This window comes from Sceloporus occidentalis, unplaced genomic scaffold, assembly GCF_023333645.1.
Source record: "Sceloporus occidentalis isolate IW3139 unplaced genomic scaffold, rSceOcc1.0.p SCAF_161, whole genome shotgun sequence".
NCBI lineage: Eukaryota > Metazoa > Chordata > Lepidosauria > Squamata > Phrynosomatidae > Sceloporus > Sceloporus occidentalis.
The window spans coordinates 333612-352336 of NW_028317141.1; the positions used below are offsets into that span (position 1 = coordinate 333612).

The 18725-nt window shown below is 51.0% G+C and overlaps 3 protein-coding genes and 1 pseudogene across 3 annotated transcripts; 2 read left to right on the forward strand and 2 right to left on the reverse strand.

The window, feature by feature from the left end:
- The window catches only part of LOC149279596 (enoyl-CoA hydratase, mitochondrial-like), a 198148-nt pseudogene that overhangs the window by 122075 nt on the left and 57348 nt on the right, over positions 1-18725 (forward strand).
- On the reverse strand, positions 16307-16699 carry LOC149279612 (histone H2A type 2-B). The gene has a single exon (XM_089500887.1). The coding sequence runs from the start codon at positions 16697-16699 to the stop codon at positions 16307-16309; it is 393 nt and encodes a 130-aa protein (XP_089357013.1).
- Positions 17037-17417, forward strand: LOC149279613 (histone H2B 1.1-like). The gene has a single exon (XM_089500893.1). It carries the CDS (start codon positions 17037-17039, stop codon positions 17415-17417), a length of 381 nt encoding a protein of 126 aa, XP_089357019.1.
- LOC149279614 (histone H4) lies at positions 18363-18674 on the reverse strand. The gene has a single exon (XM_089500977.1). It carries the CDS (start codon positions 18672-18674, stop codon positions 18363-18365), a length of 312 nt encoding a protein of 103 aa, XP_089357103.1.

Genomic DNA, 18725 nt, shown 5'->3' on the forward strand with positions numbered 1-18725 from the left:
CCCCCAGTCTGTTGCCTCCTGTATGTGCCCACTGTTCTGTTGCTAATGCTGCCTGTTCACTACCTTTCTGTTGCTTTTCCTGCTTGTCCCGCTGTCTGTTGTCACCTGACTCACCTACCTGCGTCCCCTTCTTCTGTCGCCTGTGAGTTCCTCTCCCAGTGTCCTGCCACTGCTTGTCTGTTTCACTCTGTCTGCATGGTTATTAATTTCTGCATATTTTTCCCAGTCTGCCACCTGCCTGCTCCCACCATATTCCCGCCTTTCTTTTTCCCTCCTATTCCCTCTTGTTGCTGACTGGCTGTACCTCCCTCGGTCTAATGCCACTTTCCCGTACCCAGTCTAATGCTGTCTGCTTGTACCTCTTCAGTTTGGTTTTGCCTGCCTATCTCCTCCTTGATTTATGGCTAACTACCTGCCCCTACTTTGCTGCCTTACTATTTATTCCTGCATGATCCCTCTCAGTCCACTGCCTGCCTATTCTTTACTGCATGCCCCCAGTCTGATGACTGCCTGTCCCTTGTCTGCTGTGTCCAGTCTTCTGCCGCATCCCTGTTCTGCCCTAGTAACCAACCAAATGCATGTTGCCCTCTAGCATGCTGCCCCCTGTCTATCAACCCCTTGGTCTATCACATCTACTTAGCTCACCCTAGTATGTTACCACCCTCCTATCCGGCCAGTCTGTTGCCCACTGCCGCTTCACCCCCCCCCCTGTGCACATCCCGTCATCTGCTGCTGCCTGTTCTCTCAAGTTCACTCTGATGCTTGCTTGTTCCCTCGCCTGCCTATTCCTTCCTTCATGTTTCCCTCAATCTGCTACTGCCTGCCTGCCCCCAGTCTGCTGCCTGCCTATTCTTTTCAACATATGACGCACCATCTGCTGCCTGCCTCACACAGTTTGCCGCATACATGTTCCCGCGCTCATTTTCCCCTTATTATTTTGCTATCTGACTGTTCCCCCTCCAGTATGTTGCTGCTTGCCTCTCCCTCCCGTTTGCTGTCTTCCTATTCCCACCTTCATTTTCCCCTCCTAGTCTGCTGCCTGCCGGTTGCAAAAAACTGCTGCATCTTACCACCTCCACCCAGTCTGTTGCTGCCTGGCTGTACCTTCCTTAGTCTAATACCACTTCCCCATACCTTTTCCATCTCAAGCTGCCTGCCTGGGTTTGCCTACCTCTATTCCCTCAGTTTTCAGCATACAGTTTTAACCTTATTTTCCCCTCCAATACTTTTGCTTTATGACTGTGCCCCCCACCCAGCCAGCAGCCCTCCCCTCCACTGTGCTGTCTACTTTTCCCTCCCCATCTGCTGCTCGCGTAATTATTTCTTATTCCCCCTAGATGTCCCCCTCCATTTTGCTGCCTATTATTCAGTTAACTTCTGCCTGCCTACTTCCCCTCTTGCGCTATTGCTGACTGGCTACACATCCCATGATTGTTGCCTGCCTATTCCTCCCTGCACTCCCTTCCAATCTGCTGGCTGCCTACAATTTCCTAGTTGTTGCCTACCTATTCACTCAATTCCCCCTCTAGTAACCTACCACATACCTTTTGCCCTCTAGTTCGGTGTCCCCTTGGTCAATTGCCGCCTGCCTATCTCCCCCATTCTGCTGGGGCCTGTGTGTTCCCTCAGAGGCTGTTGCTTGCCTGTTCCTCACCCAATCTAATCCGGCCTCTCCCTCCACATACTGATGCCACCTACATGTTGGCTTACCCTCTGCTGCTATCTGCCTTTTCTTCTATCCAGTCTGATGATTGCCTATTACCTCTACCATTCTGCAGTCCACTGTTCAGACCTTTATTCTGCTGCCTCCAAGTTTCCCTGATAAGTTGGTGCCTGCCCTCAGTTTATTGGCTGCCTTTTCCCCTTCTAGTTTTCTGTCATCTGTCTCCCAATTCGCTACCTGCGTGTTACACCCAGTTTGCTTTCTCATGCCTATACTTCCCCGATCTACTGCCACTTGTCTGTTCTCCTTCCTAGTCTGCTGCTGCCCACCTGTTGCCCCTTAAGCCTACTTTCACCTGCTACCCCCTGTCTGTCACTCTAGCCTGCTACTACATGCTTCCTCCCCGCTCTCACCTTTGTGCTTCTAACGCTACCTGTTCTTTCCAATCTGCTGCTTGCCCATTTCCCTACAGTGTACTGCCAGTCGGTTACCTGCCAGTTATTCCAGCCTGCTGCCAATTATCCACACACTCTGCTGCCACCTGTCTGTTACTTCCCACAGTCTTTTGCCACCTGCCTAAATAACCCATTGGCAGTTATCTACCTATTCACCTTCTGTCTGCTGTCTGGCTTTACCTTTTTCAGTCTAATGCCACTTCCCTCTACCCTTCCCAGTCTGATTACACCTGTCTGTTCCCCTTTCCCAGTATGCTACTGCCTGCCTAACACCCCCTGTATGTTGCTGCCTGGCTGCGTTCCTCCTCAGTCTAATGCCACTCTTCTCTAGCTCTCCCAGCCTGATGCCAACTGTCTGTTCTCTTCCTAGCCTGCTACAGAATGCCTAATCCCCCTCCAGACTGTTGCCTCCAGGCTGTACCTCTCTCGGTCAAGTGTCACTTTTTTGTACCCTTTCCAGTCTGATGCTGCCTGCTTGTTCCCCTTCACAATTGCAGTCTGCTCCCCTTCTACCCAGCTTCTGCTGCTACCTTCTGCCTCTCCTACATAGCAGTCTGCTGCTGCCCACTTTTTTCCACCCAGTTCTCTTACCCATTCTACTGTCGCCTGCCTGTTTAACCCCATTACTCTGAAACAGACTGCCTGTTTACTGACTTGTGTGTTGGCAGCCTCTTCCTTTGTGCCTGGTCCACCCCTATTTTGCTGCCTGCTTATTCCTGCCTGTTCACCTTCTAGTAGTGGGCAGCCTGTCTATTTCTCTTCTTAGTGCACTGCCACCTGCTTAACCCCACTCCTTGCAGTCAGTTGCTGCCTGCCTTTCTCCGTTTGTTCCTTTGTCTGCTTATACCTGCCAGATTCTGCCTCCTAGTCTGCTGACACCTGCCTGTCCCTGCCCCTCAGTCTGCTGCCACCTGCCTTCCCCTCATTATCTCTCAGAGTTTGTAAGTATATTTAGCCTTAACATTCACATTATTACCTCCCAAAGCAGCATGCGTGAGGCGGGTATTCTTTCCTTTTGTGGAAGCACCGATCTCCAAGAAGATCCAAGGAGATTAGGGAGCTAAACAAGTGGCTCAGAAGCTGGTGTAGGAAGGAGGGGTTTGGGTTCATGGAGAACTGGGCCGACTTCTCTGTCGGATACAGGCTCTACGGTAGGGACGGGCTGCACCTCAATGGGGAGGGTGCAGCTGTGCTCGGGGAGAAGATGGCCAGAAGGGTGGAGGAGTGTTTAAACTAGGTAAAGGGGGGGAGGGAAACTACAATATAGAAGGGGAAGATAGTGTAGATAGAAAGCTGGGGCTTATAAATGTACCTGGGGGTGGAGCGGAGGGAGGGGTTAGAATAGTCAATAGGGATAGGCTTCATAGGGAAAAAAACCATACACCTCTAAATTGTATGCTTACTAATGCCAGAAGTCTGACCAATAAAACTGACGAACTGGAGTTAATAATGTCTGAAGAAAACTATGACATGGTGGGTATAACAGAGACATGGTTGGATGATAGCTATGACTGGGCGGTTAACATACAGGGTTATAGTCTATTCAGGAAGGATCGAAAAAAACGAAAAGGGGGAGGAGTTTGCCTTTATGTAAAGTCCAGCCTAAAGGCCACACTGCGGGAGAATATATGTGAGGGAAATGATAATGTGGAGTCATTATGGGTAGAAATATATGGAAAGAAAAATAATAAAATACTGATCGGGGTTTGCTATAAGCCACCAAATATAATGGAAGCAGCAGAAGATCAATTATTAAAGCAAATAAACAAGGCAGCAAATCACAATGAGGTGGTTATTATGGGGGACTTTAACTATCCCGACATAAACTGGGACACAGAGACCTGTGAATCTCATAAAGGAAACCGGTTTCTGACTATAAGTAAGGATAATTATCTGTCCCAAATGGTACAGGACCCGACCAGAGGGGGCGCCCTACTGGACTTAATATTGACCAACAGACCTGACAGAGTAACTAATGTGCAGGTCAGGGGGCATCTAGGAAATAGTGATCACAATATGATACATTATAACTTGTCCTTCAATAAGGGAACTCTTAGAGGAGCCACAAGAACCATGAACTTTAGGAAGGCAAAGTTTGATCAACTAAGAGAAGCCCTTAACACTGTAAATTGGGAAAATGTCCTCAAAAACAAGAGTACAGACACTCAATGGGAGATTTTTAAGGATATCTTAAATTCTCAATGTGAAAGGTACATACCGTATGGGAATAAAAGAGTCAGGAATAAGAGAAAACCAATGTGGATAAATAAAAATGTAAAGGGGGTAATAAATGGCAAAAAAAGGCATTTAAGCTACTAAAACAGGAAGGCAGTGAGGAAGCACTAAAAAGCTATCGGGAAAAAAATAAAATATGTAAAAATCAGATAAAAGCAGCAAAAGTGGAGACAGAAAGACTCATTGCCAAAGAGAGTAAAACAAACCCCAAAATGTTCTTTAACTATATAAATAGTAAAAAGGTTAAAAATGAAAGCGTTGGCCCCTTAAAAAGTAATGAGGGAGAAGTTATAGACGGGGATCAGGAAAAAGCTAATCTATTAAATATATTCTTCTCTGCTGTATTCACAGAGGAAAATGAAATGCCAGGTAATATACAGCAGGATGAGATAACTGCCCCAGTACATGTCGCCTGTCTAACCCAGGAAGAAGTGCAGTGCCGCCTAAAAAAAATCAAAATAGACAAATCACCAGGTCCAGATGGCATTCACCCCCGCGTTCTAATTTCTATTTCTAATATTCAAGGACTCTATAGTGACAGGGTCTGTTCCCCAGGACTGGCGCATAGCAAATGTTGTGCCAATATTCAAAAAGGGGACAAAAAGTGACCCGGGGAATTATAGGCCTGTTAGTTTAACTTCTGTTGTGTGTAAACTGTTTGAGGGTTTCCTAAGAGATGCTATTTTGGAGTATCTCAATGAAAATAAGTGTATGACTCCATATCAGCATGGGTTTACAAGGGATTGGTCCTGTCAAACTAACCTGATCAGCTTTTATGAGGAGGTGAGCTCAAGACTGGATCGGGGTGAATCGCTGGATGTCGTATATCTTGATTTTTCCAAAGCATTTGATACGGTGCCACATAAAAGGCTGGTACATAAAATGAGAATGCTTGGGCTGGGGGAGAATGTGTGTATGTGGGTAAGTAACTGGCTCAGTGATAGGAAACAGAGGGTGGTTATTAATGGTACATACTCTGAGTGGGTTACTGTTGCTAGTGGGGTACCACAGGGGTCAGTTTTGGGTCCTATTCTTTTTAATATATTTATTAATGACCTTGTAGAGGGATTGTATAGTAAAGTATCAATCTTTGCAGACGATACTAAGCTCTGTAACGTGGTTAACACAATAGAGGACAGTGCACGATTACAAATGGATCTACATAGGTTGGAGGCTTGGGCTGGGATGTGGCAGATGAGGTTCAACACAGATAAATGTAAGGTTATGCACATAGGGAAGAAAAATCCAGGCTGGGAATATGTATTAAATGGGAAAACACTGGGGATGACTGACATGGAAAAGGACTTAGGAGTTTTAGTTAACAGTAAATTTACCTGTAGCGACCAGTGTCAGGCAGCTGCTGCTAAGGCAAATAAAATCATGGGGTGCATCAAAAGGGGCATAGATGCCCACGACAAGGAAATAATTCTACCACTGTACAAGTCACTAGTCAGACCACACATGGAATACTGTGTACAGTACTGGGCACCAGTGTACAAGAAAGATATAGTGGAGCTGGAGAGGGTTCAACCAGAGTAATAAGGGGAATGGGAGGACTACAGTACCCAGAAAGATTATCAGAATTAGGGTTATTTAGTTTGGAAAAAAGACGGCTTAGGGGGGATTTAATAACTATGTATAAATATATAAGGGGACAGTACAGAGATCACTCCCAGGACTGTATCTATAACAAGGGGACATCCTCTACGGCTGGAGGAAAGAAGGTTTCTACACCAGCACAGACGGGGGTTCTTTACAGTAAGAGCGGTGAGATTATGGAACTCTCTGCCAGAGGAAGTGGTAATGGCAAACTCAATAAAAGAGTTCAAAAGGAGCCTGGACGTGTTTCTTGAAAGCAATAATATTACAAGTTATGGATATTAGATTAATAGGGACAGAACGTTGATCCAGGGATTTATTCTGATTGCCATATTTGGAGTCGGGAAGGAATTTTCCCCCTGGTATGGGGCAATTGGCATCTGCTTCATAAGGGTTTTTTTGCCTTCCTCTGGATCAACACAGTAGGGACACAATATGTATATAGGTTGAACTTGATGGACTTTGGTCTTTTTTCAACCTTATGAACTATGTTACTATGTTACTATGTACGGGAGTAACTGCGAAAACCTCCACCACCACCTGATGTTGACCCTGGGCCAGAGGACACCAACAGACACCACTGTCGCAACATACTTCACACCACCTGATGATGGCCCTGGGCCGGAGGGTGTCAACAGACACCACCTTCGCCCCAGGGACAACATACTCCACCACCAAATGATGTTGGCCCTGGAATGAAGGGCGCCAAGAAACACCACCGTCCCCTCAGAGACAACATACTCCACCACCACCTGATGTTTACCCTGGGCCGGAGGGCATCAACAGACACCACCTGTGACGGGACCGACCTGTACCCCAACTGGGTACCCCCGCCAAACGTTGCTTCCTCCTGACGGGACATCAACAAGTAACCCCTTCAGCGCCGGGCACAACCAGCGTTGTAGATAGAAGGGGGGACGTCGCTGCACTGTAGCTGCATTGGCACTGTGGCTATCCGAAGCTTAGCTACACAGCGAGGCTACAGCCCACCCCAAACATCAGGCAACACTCATGTTGAGGTGAAAACAGGACTAATTTATTAAAACCAAAGACAGATCATGTGATATTTGTCTTGCCCCTTTTCTTACTTGTGTATATATAGCTCTAATTACCATGGCGGGAAGGAAGTAATTAGGTCGAATCCTGCAACACAATATCCGGGGGAAGGACAGAATGACATGAGACATAAATAATTACATTAATTGGGGACGTAGACGTGGAATGACGAAAGACATATAATTGGCTTAAAACAGACAATGGCCAGGACACAGGGATAACAGGAGCTCACAGGATTAACAGCTATCTGTTATGTAATTGATAATTAGGTATGCAGCAGTGACACCTAGTCATACCTACAGGGGGTCTTAAGACAACGGCTAACACACATTAACAGGGGAAACACTTCACACCTATACAATTAACAATGCACAAACAATCAGCCTTCTTCCTACCACAGGATGTCCAGCTGACGTTACAGTTCTGAGACTCTGAGTGCTAAAACATGGGGTACATCAGCAGACTGAACCCCTGTATCCACACACAGAAGTCTCTACAAGGCCCGGGCCCATAGTCGATAGGGAGGAGGCTGGCTCTCAGGCCTCTCCAGGGACCCCAGTGATGGAGGGTTCTGTCACACCACCGTCGTCTCAGAGACAACATACTCCACCACCACCTGATGTTGACCCTGGGCCAGAGGGTGTCTGCAGAAACCACCGTTGCCCCAAGGACAACATACTCCACCACCACCTGATGTTGACCCTGGGCCGGAGAGCGTCAACAGACAACATACTTCACCCCCACCTGATGTTGACCCTGTTCCGGAGGGTGTCAACAGACACCACCATCGCAACATACTTCACACCACCTGATTTTGGCCCTGGGCCGGAGGGTGTCAACAGACACCACCGCCGCTTCAGGGGCAAATACTCCACCCCCACCTGATGTTGACCCTGGGCCAGAGGGCATCAACAGACACCACCGTCACCTCAGGGGCAACATACTCCACCCCCTCCTGATGTTGACCCTGGGCCGGACAACGGCAAGAGACACCACCGTCACCACAGAGGCAACATACTCCACCACCACCCTATGTTGACCCTGGGCCGGAGGGCATCAACAGACACCACCGTCACATCAGGGGCAACATACTCCACCCCCACCTGATGTTGACCCTGGGCCGGACAACGGCAAGAGACACCACCGTCGCCTCAGGGGCAAATACTACACCCCCACCGGATGTTGACCCTGTGCCAGAGGGTGTCAGCAGACACCACCGTCGCCCCTGGGACAACATACTCCACCACCACCTGATGTTGACCCTGGGCCTGAGAGTGCCAACAGACAACATACTCCAACCCCACCTGATGTTGATCCTGTTCCGGAGGGTGTCATCAGACACCCCCGTCGCCTCACGGGCAAAATACTCCACCACCACCTGATGTTGGGGACAGACACCACCTTCACCCCAGGGACAACATACCCCACCACCACTTGATGTTGGCCCTGGGATGAAGGGCGCAAAGAGACACCACCGTCGCCTCAGAGACAACATACTCCACCACCACCTGATGTTGACACTGGGCCGGAGGGCATCAACAGGACGAGACATTGTAGAGGACGGATATGCAGAAGCGCCCATGCCATGGCAGGCCTTGTAGAAACCATCAGTCCAAGAAGTCGCATGATAAGCCGTAGACTGGAAAGACGTCTGGAAAGAATCAAGCTGGTAAGGCTGATAATGTTCTGAATTTTGTTCTCCGGCAGAAAAATCTTCTGGAATTATTGTCCTGAAGGGAGAAGTCGCACTTGGCGGAGAGGGAGAACCTGAGGTCCCTGGTCGGTCCGTCACACCGACACTAGCGGAGCAGGGCTCACGAGCTGGTCCAGTGACCCTAGCTTCACGGCACCGCAGCCCGCTGAGGCCTAGCTGAGTACAGTGCCGTAATTGTCCTGAAAAGGACAATTAGTGATCCAGCGGGTCCCTGAAGCATTAGACGAAACTAACGTTCCATGGAAGTAACAGACTTTTTTGGGGAAACACACAGGCTTATATACAGGTTAGGTGATAAAAAGGTCATAAATCAGGCACACATCTTCCCTCCCTGCCCAGACGGTCCGGCACCACGCTTAGGCAACCGAGCCTCGCAATATCCGTAGGGACCCCGAGCGGCAGCAAATCGAAGTTTCCCCAGGACAGCCGGCATTTGTACGATAGCCGCACCGCCTGATCGCCACCAGTGACAAGGGATCCCCAGTCTCTGCGGGGGTGTCTGGGCTACGAGAGCCGAAGTCCATGGGTAGGGCAGGAGATACATGGATGAGGTAGGACGGTAAGGGACAGCCGGCGTGGGTCCGATAGCCGCGCCGGGGCAGTTATGGTTAATGAGGGTCTTCAGGGTTAATTTAGGGGCAGTAATGGTTAATGGGGTGTTTAGGGTTAATTTAATGCTGAGGACTGAGGGTTAATTTAATAAAGTTAATTAAAGGTGCAGTTAGAGGTAAAACAATCTAAAGGTGGGCAATCTAAGGGGAATCTAAATCCTGGGGGCAGTGAAAATTATTAATGTATTTATTTATAAAAGTGTGGTGTCAGTGATATTCTCTGAATGGTTCGAATCTCTGAACGATTCTCTGCCTTCAGTGACATCGCTAGAGTAGGCAGACAGGCAGGAGGGTTCATTGACCCTAATGAAAGGGGCAGGGACAATCGTTAGTTTGACTGCAGGGAGGGACTGGGGAAACACTAACTCCTATGAGTCACACTGAGTGACCCGAAGATTCGGATCATGAATCGGATCATTTCAATGAATGACTCGAAATGATCCGATTCACTTTACTGATCTGAACTTCGCATCACTACTTTGGGGTATATGAAGGGTTAATCCCTTCTTAGCAATTAAGCTTTCAGAGGCAAGGGAGATGTCTACAATGGAGCTACTCACGGGTCTCTCTCACAGTGATTATCAAATTCATTAATACGCTCCCCAGACCATTTGCCAGCTACACGATCATCACAGCTGAGGGATTCCCCGGCTTCTGCCACTTTAATCTGCGGTAAACCACAATTTCCTATGCAATGCTGCCACCGTGTGGTCGCACTTGCCCACCCACCTTTCTTGAGAACCATATTTATCCATTTAAGTGCTGGCAGCTTTGCCTCGAATTTTATAGCAAGACAGGAGGCTTCGTATTTTGCATTAACCTTCTTTACTGTTAACCTCCAGCAGCAAAACAGTTAACAGAAACAATAAAAACAACCAATAAGAACACAGTAACAAGTCTATAAAAGTCTGCACATCTTGGCACTCCTCCTCTTTCTTTGCTGCTTAACCTCCAGGTGAGAACATTCCAGTATCTTCTATTTACATTACTTAGTTGTTTTTTTCTTATCGCCACTACCCTTATCCTTATTATTATTGTTTTTTATATTTCCATTACCTGCGCTTGTGTTTCTCGCGTTTGTTCCTCCTCCCTGCCCTGGTGCGTCGGCCTTTTGTTGGCCACGTGCCCCAGGGCTCCTTTACTCCCGGGCGGATCTCTGCCCGTGGGTTATTTATCTGCCTGCCGCGAGGTGGTTCTTCCCCTCGCGAGCGGTGTGCTGCCGCGTTTCAACCGCGCGGCGGCCCGCCATTTTCGGCTGCGTTCGTCCTCTTACCTGTGGCGGTTCGACTCCTTCCGTTGCGGCGGGCTCGCCCCCTGTGGCGGCTGGTCGTCCTTTCCGCGGTGGTTTTATTTTACCGCGCTCTGTCCCGCCTCTTGGCGCCGCAGTCCTCGCGGCTCTTTCGCCCCGCGGCCGGTCTCCGTCGCCGTGCCAGGGGAGCTCGGGCCGCGTTGCGGCCCATCTCGTCTCCATTCCGCGGCCTTCATTCTTGCCGTGGGACGTCCTATTTTTCTTTGAACGGCGGCCTCGTTCATCGCGGGGCCTCTGTTCCCGGTGTCCCGCGGCGTGGTGGCGGCTCTGGTGTTTTCCGGCGGCCTTCACCACGCTGCGCATCCTTTATTCATTATTTCTTTTGTATTTGGGCCTTGTCGGCCGCATTGTGTGCAAATTTTCTTTTCCTACAGGTGTAGCTTCACACCACAGATTTCTTTTAAAGTCGTTTTTCTTTTATTGTGGCCCAATACTCCCACGTTGGATTTTAACCCTTCAGTATTTCTGGGTGAACCCCCTGCTGCCTAGGGCCTCCTCATTGCCCTCTATTTGCCATAGGGTAACCCCCTTTCGGCCTTACGGTGACCCCACCGCTTATATCAAGGGTAAACCCCTGCGGTTATCATTTGTGGTGAACCCCACTCTGCCACCACGTTACGGACTGTATTCAGCCTCTCCCAGGGGTGACCCCCTGTTCAGCGCTTACTGCCATATTGGGTGAACCCCAGTTTACTGCCGACATCCGAACTCGGATTTTACTCACTCCTGTTATTTTTTGTGTTCCCATAGACACATTTGGAGTGCAATGGCTGACGAATCTCAAACTCAAATTCCTGCCGCTGTCCAAGCCTGGCTTCGCTCCGCCCTGGCTGCGTCTTTCCCTACTGCGTTGGAGGAACGCCATTCTGCTCGCCCTTCCTCGCCTCCCGCTTCCCCTGTTGAGGTGGAGGATTCTGACACTGGCGGCCTTGCATCCCCTGCGGCTACGGCAGTTTCTCACAAGCGCACTTGGGACGAATTGCCCTCCACATCTGGGAAGGGAAAAGCTCCGCTGAAGAAACCCCGCAGTTCAACCTTTCCTATGGTTTCCCCTACTGAAGACCTCACCGACTATGAGGTTCTAGATGAATATTGTGCTGGCTCCTCCGGTCCGGCCTCCCCATTGCGGAACCAGGACTTCGCTCCAGATCCTCCGAAGGTCTCTTTCAACCCGTCTCACGCTCCGGATCAACCTTTTGAGGTCACGGATGATCTGGGTACCCCGCTGTTCGACCCCAGGGCTCTGCGCCATCCTCGTTCCTCGGAATGGACACCATCTGCCCACATTGCAGAGTTCCTGAGGTTCTGGATTCGTCGCCCCCTGGATAAAGAGGTGCGCCAGAGGCTCCGCTCGGAATGTCCTAGACCCACGGTCCGGGACAAAGTTCTCAATACGCCCGAGTTTGATCAGACCTTTGTGACTTTTCTAACCAAGAATGGCAAAGACCCTCGTAAGGGCATTGAACTGGGCTTGCGCTCGGCACAGGATAAGCTCCTCGACGTAGCGGGCCCCTTGACCCAGGTGTTCCAAATGGCCGACGAGGCCATCTCTGACGGCTCTCCCCTGGATCCCCATCTGGTCCGTGACTGGACCCAGAGAGCTTTATGTTTGCTGGGCAACGCCAACTGTGCGATATCGTCTGAACGACGTAAGGCAGCCCTATTTAAATTGGATGCCAAGTTGGCCGAATTAGGTCCCAAGGAACTGGGCGCTGACGCCAAGGGTCTACTCTTCGGTGAGAAGTTCATCAAGGACCTCAGTCAGCACGTCAATCTGTTCACCTCGCTCAACAAGGCCCAGAGTAACATGAGACGTGTCTTTCGCACGGGAACTCGTTTTTCCCCCAGTGCTGGTCGGCAGAGGGGTCGTGCCGCCAGCAGAACGGCCTCGCTGGCCTCTAGACCCCGCTTTCCAGACGCCTCCACCACCTACCGTTCCCAGTTTCGAGTCCCATTCTGAGGTGGATACCGAGGCAGAGGCTACACGTCCACCAGAGGAAGATCAGCCTCAGGTAAGACTGATTCATATATTTCCTCATATTCCTGTCGGGGGTCGGCTCGCCCATTTTTTCCATGCTTGGTCTCGCCTTACGTCAGATCCCTGGGTCCTTCAAACTGTAGTGGGTTTTCGGCTGGAGTTCCTTTCCACTCCTTGTCAGAGTTCTCCACCTCCACTCCCCAGGTTGTCTCTCGATGCGGCCTCCTTGGTCCACGCCGAGCTCTCTTCCCTTCTAGGGAAGGGTGCCATAGAACGGGCGCTCTCCCCTCCGTGTTTCGTCAGCAATATCTTCCTGGTGCGCAAGAAATCGGGGGAGTTCCGCCCCGTCATCAACCTTCGGTCTCTCAACAGACATGTGATGTATCGTCACTTCAAGATGGAGGGTATTCATCTCCTCCGCGACCTGCTAAGGGAGAACGACTGGTTCTCCCGCCTCGACCTCAAGGATGCCTACCTTTCTGTCCCTATCCATCTCGACGATCGGAGATTTCTTCAATTTCGCTGGCAAGGCCTCCTCTGGCAATTCACCTGCCTTCCGTTCGGACTCAGCTCCGCCCCATGGTGCTTCACCAAACTCCTGAAGCCCGTCATGGAGTTCCTTCGAGCGCGCGGGATTCGCTCCATAATTTACTTGGACGACATCCTTCTCATGGCCCAGGACGTCGAGTCCCTTCGTCGCGATACCTACCTTGCGGTTCATCTGCTTCAGGACTTGGGCTTCGTTATCAACGAGGCCAAGTCGGTCTTGGTTCCGACGCAGTCTATCCAGTTCCTCGGTTTTTCTCTCGACTCGGTGGCGGCGGTCCTCAGGCTCCCTCGCGACAAGGTCCTGGTCATAAAGAAGGAGATTCGCAGGCTCCTTCGTGGCGGCCTGGTTTCTCTTCGAAATCTCGCCAGAGTCATTGGCTTGCTCTCGGCTTCCATTCAGGCCATCTTTCCGGGCCCGCTCCACTACAGGGCCCTCCAGCGACTGAAGACGCGGCATCTTCGCGAGTCGGCCTCCTACGACGCGATGATCTCCTTGTCAGACGATGCTCGGCTGGAGCTCCACTGGTGGTTGGTCCACATGGATGCGTGGAACAGTCGTGCCATTTTCGGGTCAAGCCCGGATTTCGTCCTGGACTCGGACGCAAGCCTCTCTGGTTGGGGGGCCGTTTGCGGCGACGTGGCTACCGGGGGTCCGTGGACTTTGGAGGAACGCGACCTTCATATCAACTGTTTGGAGCTCATCGCGGGCTCGTTCGCGGTTCGCAGTTTCCTGAAGGGGGTTACTCACTGTTCCCTAGTGTTGCGCATGGACAACGTCTCCGCCGTCCGCTACATCAACAGGCTGGGGGGCTCGAGATCCAGGCTCCTCACAGAGCTCACCAAGCAGCTCTATCAGTTCTGCCTGGACAACCACTTGTCCATCCGCGCGGAGTACCTGCCGGGCAAGGAGAACCTCGTGGCCGACTGGTTCTCCCGGCATTGGAGGGACGTGAGCGATTGGCATCTCCTTCCAAGCGTGTTCCACTCTCTCCACCTTTGTCGCGGTCCCCTCCATCTGGATCTGTTCGCGTCCAGAGCGAATTGTCAGACAGACGCGTTCTTCAGTTGGCTCCCGGATCCGCTATCCTTGGCGGTAGATGCCTTCCTGCAGTCGTGGCCGCTCCAGGGAGCGTATGCCTTTCCCCCGTTCAACATGATCCTCCGGACTCTCCACTCCGTCAGGCGTCAGGGTGTCTCAATCCTTTTGATAGCACCCCTGTGGAGGACACAGCCGTGGTTCCCGTTGCTTCTGGAACTGTCGTGTGCGGATCCCCTGATCCTTCCCTCGTCTTGGGATCTGCTTCGGGATCCGGAGGGGAACCCTCACCCTCTCATCCTCGAGGATCGGTTGACTCTCGTGGCCTGGTCGGTTTCCGGGGATCCTGGCATGTGCCGGGCTTATCGGAGTCGGCTCGAGATCTGCTCTGGGGATCCTGGGCTCCGGGTACCAGACGGTCCTACCTCCAGGCTTGGCATGCCTGGGGTAGCTGGTGTTTGGCTCGACACCTTGATCCCCTTACAGCTCCTGTGACGGCGGTTCTTAATTTTTTGGCCCATCTTTTTTCCCTGGGTCGGTCTTACCGCACCATTAACTTGTTTCGTTCGGCCATCTCGGCAGCTCACGTTCCGGTTCAGGGCTTGGGTGTCGGTAAGGATCCAGCGGTCTGCCGTCTTCTCAGAGGTGTTCGTCTTTCTAGGCCCCCTAGGCCTCGTTATGAGTCCTTTTGGGATGTCTCCCGGGTGCTTTGTTTTTTGGAGAGTTGGCCGGACAACGACGGTTTGTCCTTTCGCCAGCTTTCCGCCAAGACTGCTCTGTTGTTGTGCCTCGTCTCTTTCCGTCGGGTGTCTGACGTTCGGGCTTTTGATGTATCCTCGTTTGTTTTTTCTCCTGACGGGGTATCGGTCTCCGTTTTTCGTAGAACTAAATCCAGTTCTACTTCTGTCTCTTACCCTTATTTTCCTGACCGGCCGCGCCTTTGCGTGGCTCGCTGTGTTCAGGCTTATTTGGCCCGTTCGGCCCCGTTTCGGTCTTCCTCTTCTGGTCCGTTTTTCATCTCCTACGTGCGTCCTTTTCGGCCTGTCTCTGTTCCCACTCTCTCCAGGTGGATCCGGTGGATTCTCGTTTTGGCCGGTATTGATAGTTCCTTTGGGGCTCATTCGGTCCGCGGTGCCGCTGCCTCCGCGGCTTTCTCCGCGGGCTGTTCCCTTTCCGACCTTTTGTCAGCGGCGGATTGGTCACGGGAATCTACTTTTCGGACTTTTTATTTTCGGGCCCCGGCTCACGCCGCTTTGGCGTTGGTTTCGGGGCGTTAAAATTGCAAAATACGAAGCCTCCTGTCTTGCTATAAAATTAGGGATTAATCTAGCCTTGGTGCAGTATTAATCTAAATTTTATTAAAGACAGGAGGCGAGTATTTTCCCGCCCTGCCCTCCCCTGCTGTCTTGGGGTTTTGTTGGGGGGTTGTTGTCGGGCTGTTGTTAGTATATTGTCTCATTACCGTGCCTGGTGTTTTTTCTGTCATGTTTGGCTTATGGTTGCATGGTACTTTCACGATTCTTTGTTTTTCCAGGTCGTCCTCCGGTTGTCTGAGGTTTTTGACGCTGCTGTGGTTCTTCTCAGCGTGGTTTTGTGTTCCTGAGTTCTTCCGGGCTGTTCCTGACTGTCGGTTCAGCTTCTGCGCAAAGAAAGAGGAGGAGTGCCAAGATGTGCAGACTTTTATAGACTTGTTACTGTGTTCTTATTGGTTGTTTTTATTGTTTCTGTTAACTGTTTTGCTGCTGGAGGTTAACAGTAAAGAAGGTTAATGCAAAATACTCGCCTCCTGTCTTTAATAAAATTTAGATTAATACTGCACCAAGGCTAGATTAATCCCTAATTTTAACCCAGAAACGGCCGGGGGGTGAGGGGTGGGGCGGTAGGGTGTATGATGTAGCCTGTATGAATGGTGTTTAACCACCGTTAAGCTCACCAACTAAACATCGGGCTGGAAAACTGCAGTGGAAAGCAGTTGCCTTTAAAGAAGTTTGCAGTATGTTTATAGCAAGACAGATATAGCTTGTTCCAGAGATTATGGGTGGCTCTGAAAAGAGCCTTTGGTGATGTTTGCTAATTGCCCTGCGGTTACCGATTACTGCACTCACTTGCTCTTGGCAGGTTTGTGGCTCTCTGTCTTCTTGGGCAAGAGCACCGCCTGGATGTTGGGTAGAACACCTCCCTGAGCAATGGTGACCCCGCCGAGCAGCTTATTGAGCTCCTCGTCGTTACGAACGGCGAGCTGCAGGTGGCGAGGAATGATACGGGTCTTTTTGTTGTCGCGTGCAGCGTTACCAGCCAACTCCAGTATCTCAGCAGTCAGATACTCCAACACCGCTGCCAGATACACGGGTGCGCCGGCGCCTACTCTCTCGGCATAATTACCCTTGCGAAGAAGCCTATGCACACGGCCGACAGGGAACTGCAGACCAGCACGGGAAGAACGTGTCTTTGCCTTAGCGCGAACCTTTCCACCTTGTTTTCCTCTGCCAGACATGCTTTCGCTCGACAACCGACCACACGAACAAGTGATTAAGAAGTATGTTACAAAGAAACACCGCTCATTTACCCCCCCCCCCGTGACGCTATTCGTCACTGATTGGTTCCTTTCCAAAACAGCCAATCGGGTGGAAATAGTCTGAGACACCAATCGGTGTAGGCACTGCGTTTCATGGGCGGCCGCATCTTCTCACGTGACAACCTCATCGAATCGGACGCGAGACAGCAGAACGGCCTTATTTGCATGCGGTGCCTATAAAGGGAAGGGCCCGGTGCAGTAATTTCAGTGTTAATCATGTTCTCTTGAATTGCGTGCGAAAACGAAAGCAGACGCGATGCCTGATCCAGCGAAATCTGCGCCTGCTCCGAAGAAAGGCTCTAAGAAAGCTGTTACGAAGACCCAGAAAAAAGATGGGAAGAAGCGCAAGAAGAGCAGAAAGGAAAGCTACGCGATTTATGTCTACAAGGTACTGAAGCAGGTGCATCCCGACACTGGCATTTCCTCCAAGGCCATGGGCATCATGAACTCGTTTGTCAATGACATCTTTGAGCGCATTGCCGGGGAAGCTTCACGCCTAGCCCATTACAACAAGCGCTCCACCATCACTTCTCGGGAGATTCAGACTGCTGTACGCCTCCTTCTTCCTGGAGAGCTGGCCAAGCACGCTGTGTCAGAGGGCACCAAGGCTGTTACCAAGTACACCAGCGCCAAGTAAAGTTCTCGTTCTCTCACTTTTTTAAACAAAGGCTCTTTTGAGAGCCACCCACATCGTCCATCTCAGAGCTATGTAACTGATCTAGCGCTTTTGTCGGGGACATGCTAGCTCTGGGAAGAGCATTGAAATGTGCTTCTCACTCCTCCAGGTTAGCTGGGGTATCCAGACTGTGTCACGAATCACGTTCTCCAAAAACACTTTGAGCACACCGCGAGTCTCCTCATAGATCAGCCCAGAGATACGCTTTACGCCTCCTCTGTGACGGCACCGACCTGTACTCTGACTGGGTATTCCAGCTAATTGCTGATTTCTCCTGCTGGGATGCCGGAGATTAACCCCTTCACCGCCAGACAGAACCAGCGTTGCAGAGAGAAGGGGCTGCTTTATCACTGTGGCTAGCCGAAGATGAGCTACATCGTGGGTCTGTTGTCCTGAAAAGGACAATGCGTGATCCTGGCAGAGGACACAGCTCTTCAGGAACCTCGGTGGCGCTGTAGTATACGGGCTTTCCCCAATAATACATAACTCGGTAGTGTCGTGGGCAGGACATGTGGCACACGGACAGGATAACACATAAGGGGACGACAAAGGCATAATAAAATTCACCCACATACCGGGACATACAGAATACAGATAACTACCACAGACGGCACCTATTAAACCTGGGCCGTCCCGGCCCCCATTCAAGCGAGCCCCGCGCAAGCCTTTGGAGTACACCAGCTGCCGATCCCAGCACATGTTCTGCAAACGGGCCCAACTCCCAGCATTCCGATCCTGCCAGTAGCTCAATCTATAGCCAGACCCAGCCACTGTTCAGCTGGTTATTTCAAGGTGTGCATAGAAAAGCACGGGCAGACACGGGGACAACATGATCATAGCCTAAGAGAGGGTGTGGGTGGCTCTGAAAAGAGCCGTTGGGTGTTTCAGGGTCACGAGTCAACAAGCTTAACCTCCGAAACCGTACAGAGTACGGCCTTGGCGTTTCAAGGCATACACCACGTCCATAGCGGTAACGGTTTTCCTCTTGGCATGCTCAGTATAAGTGACTGCGTCACGAATCACGTTCTCCAAAAACACTTTGAGCACACCGCGAGTCTCCTCATAGATCAGCCCAGAGATACGCTTTACGCCTCCTCTGCGAGCCAAACGGCGGATAGCAGGCTTGGTGATACCCTGGATGTTATCCCGAAGCACCTTCCTGTGCCTCTTTGCGCCACCTTTCCCGAGTCCCTTACCTCCTTTGCCACGGCCAGACATGATCACGCCTACTTCACGAGTTCCACAGCACAACACTCGCTGACGGCCAGC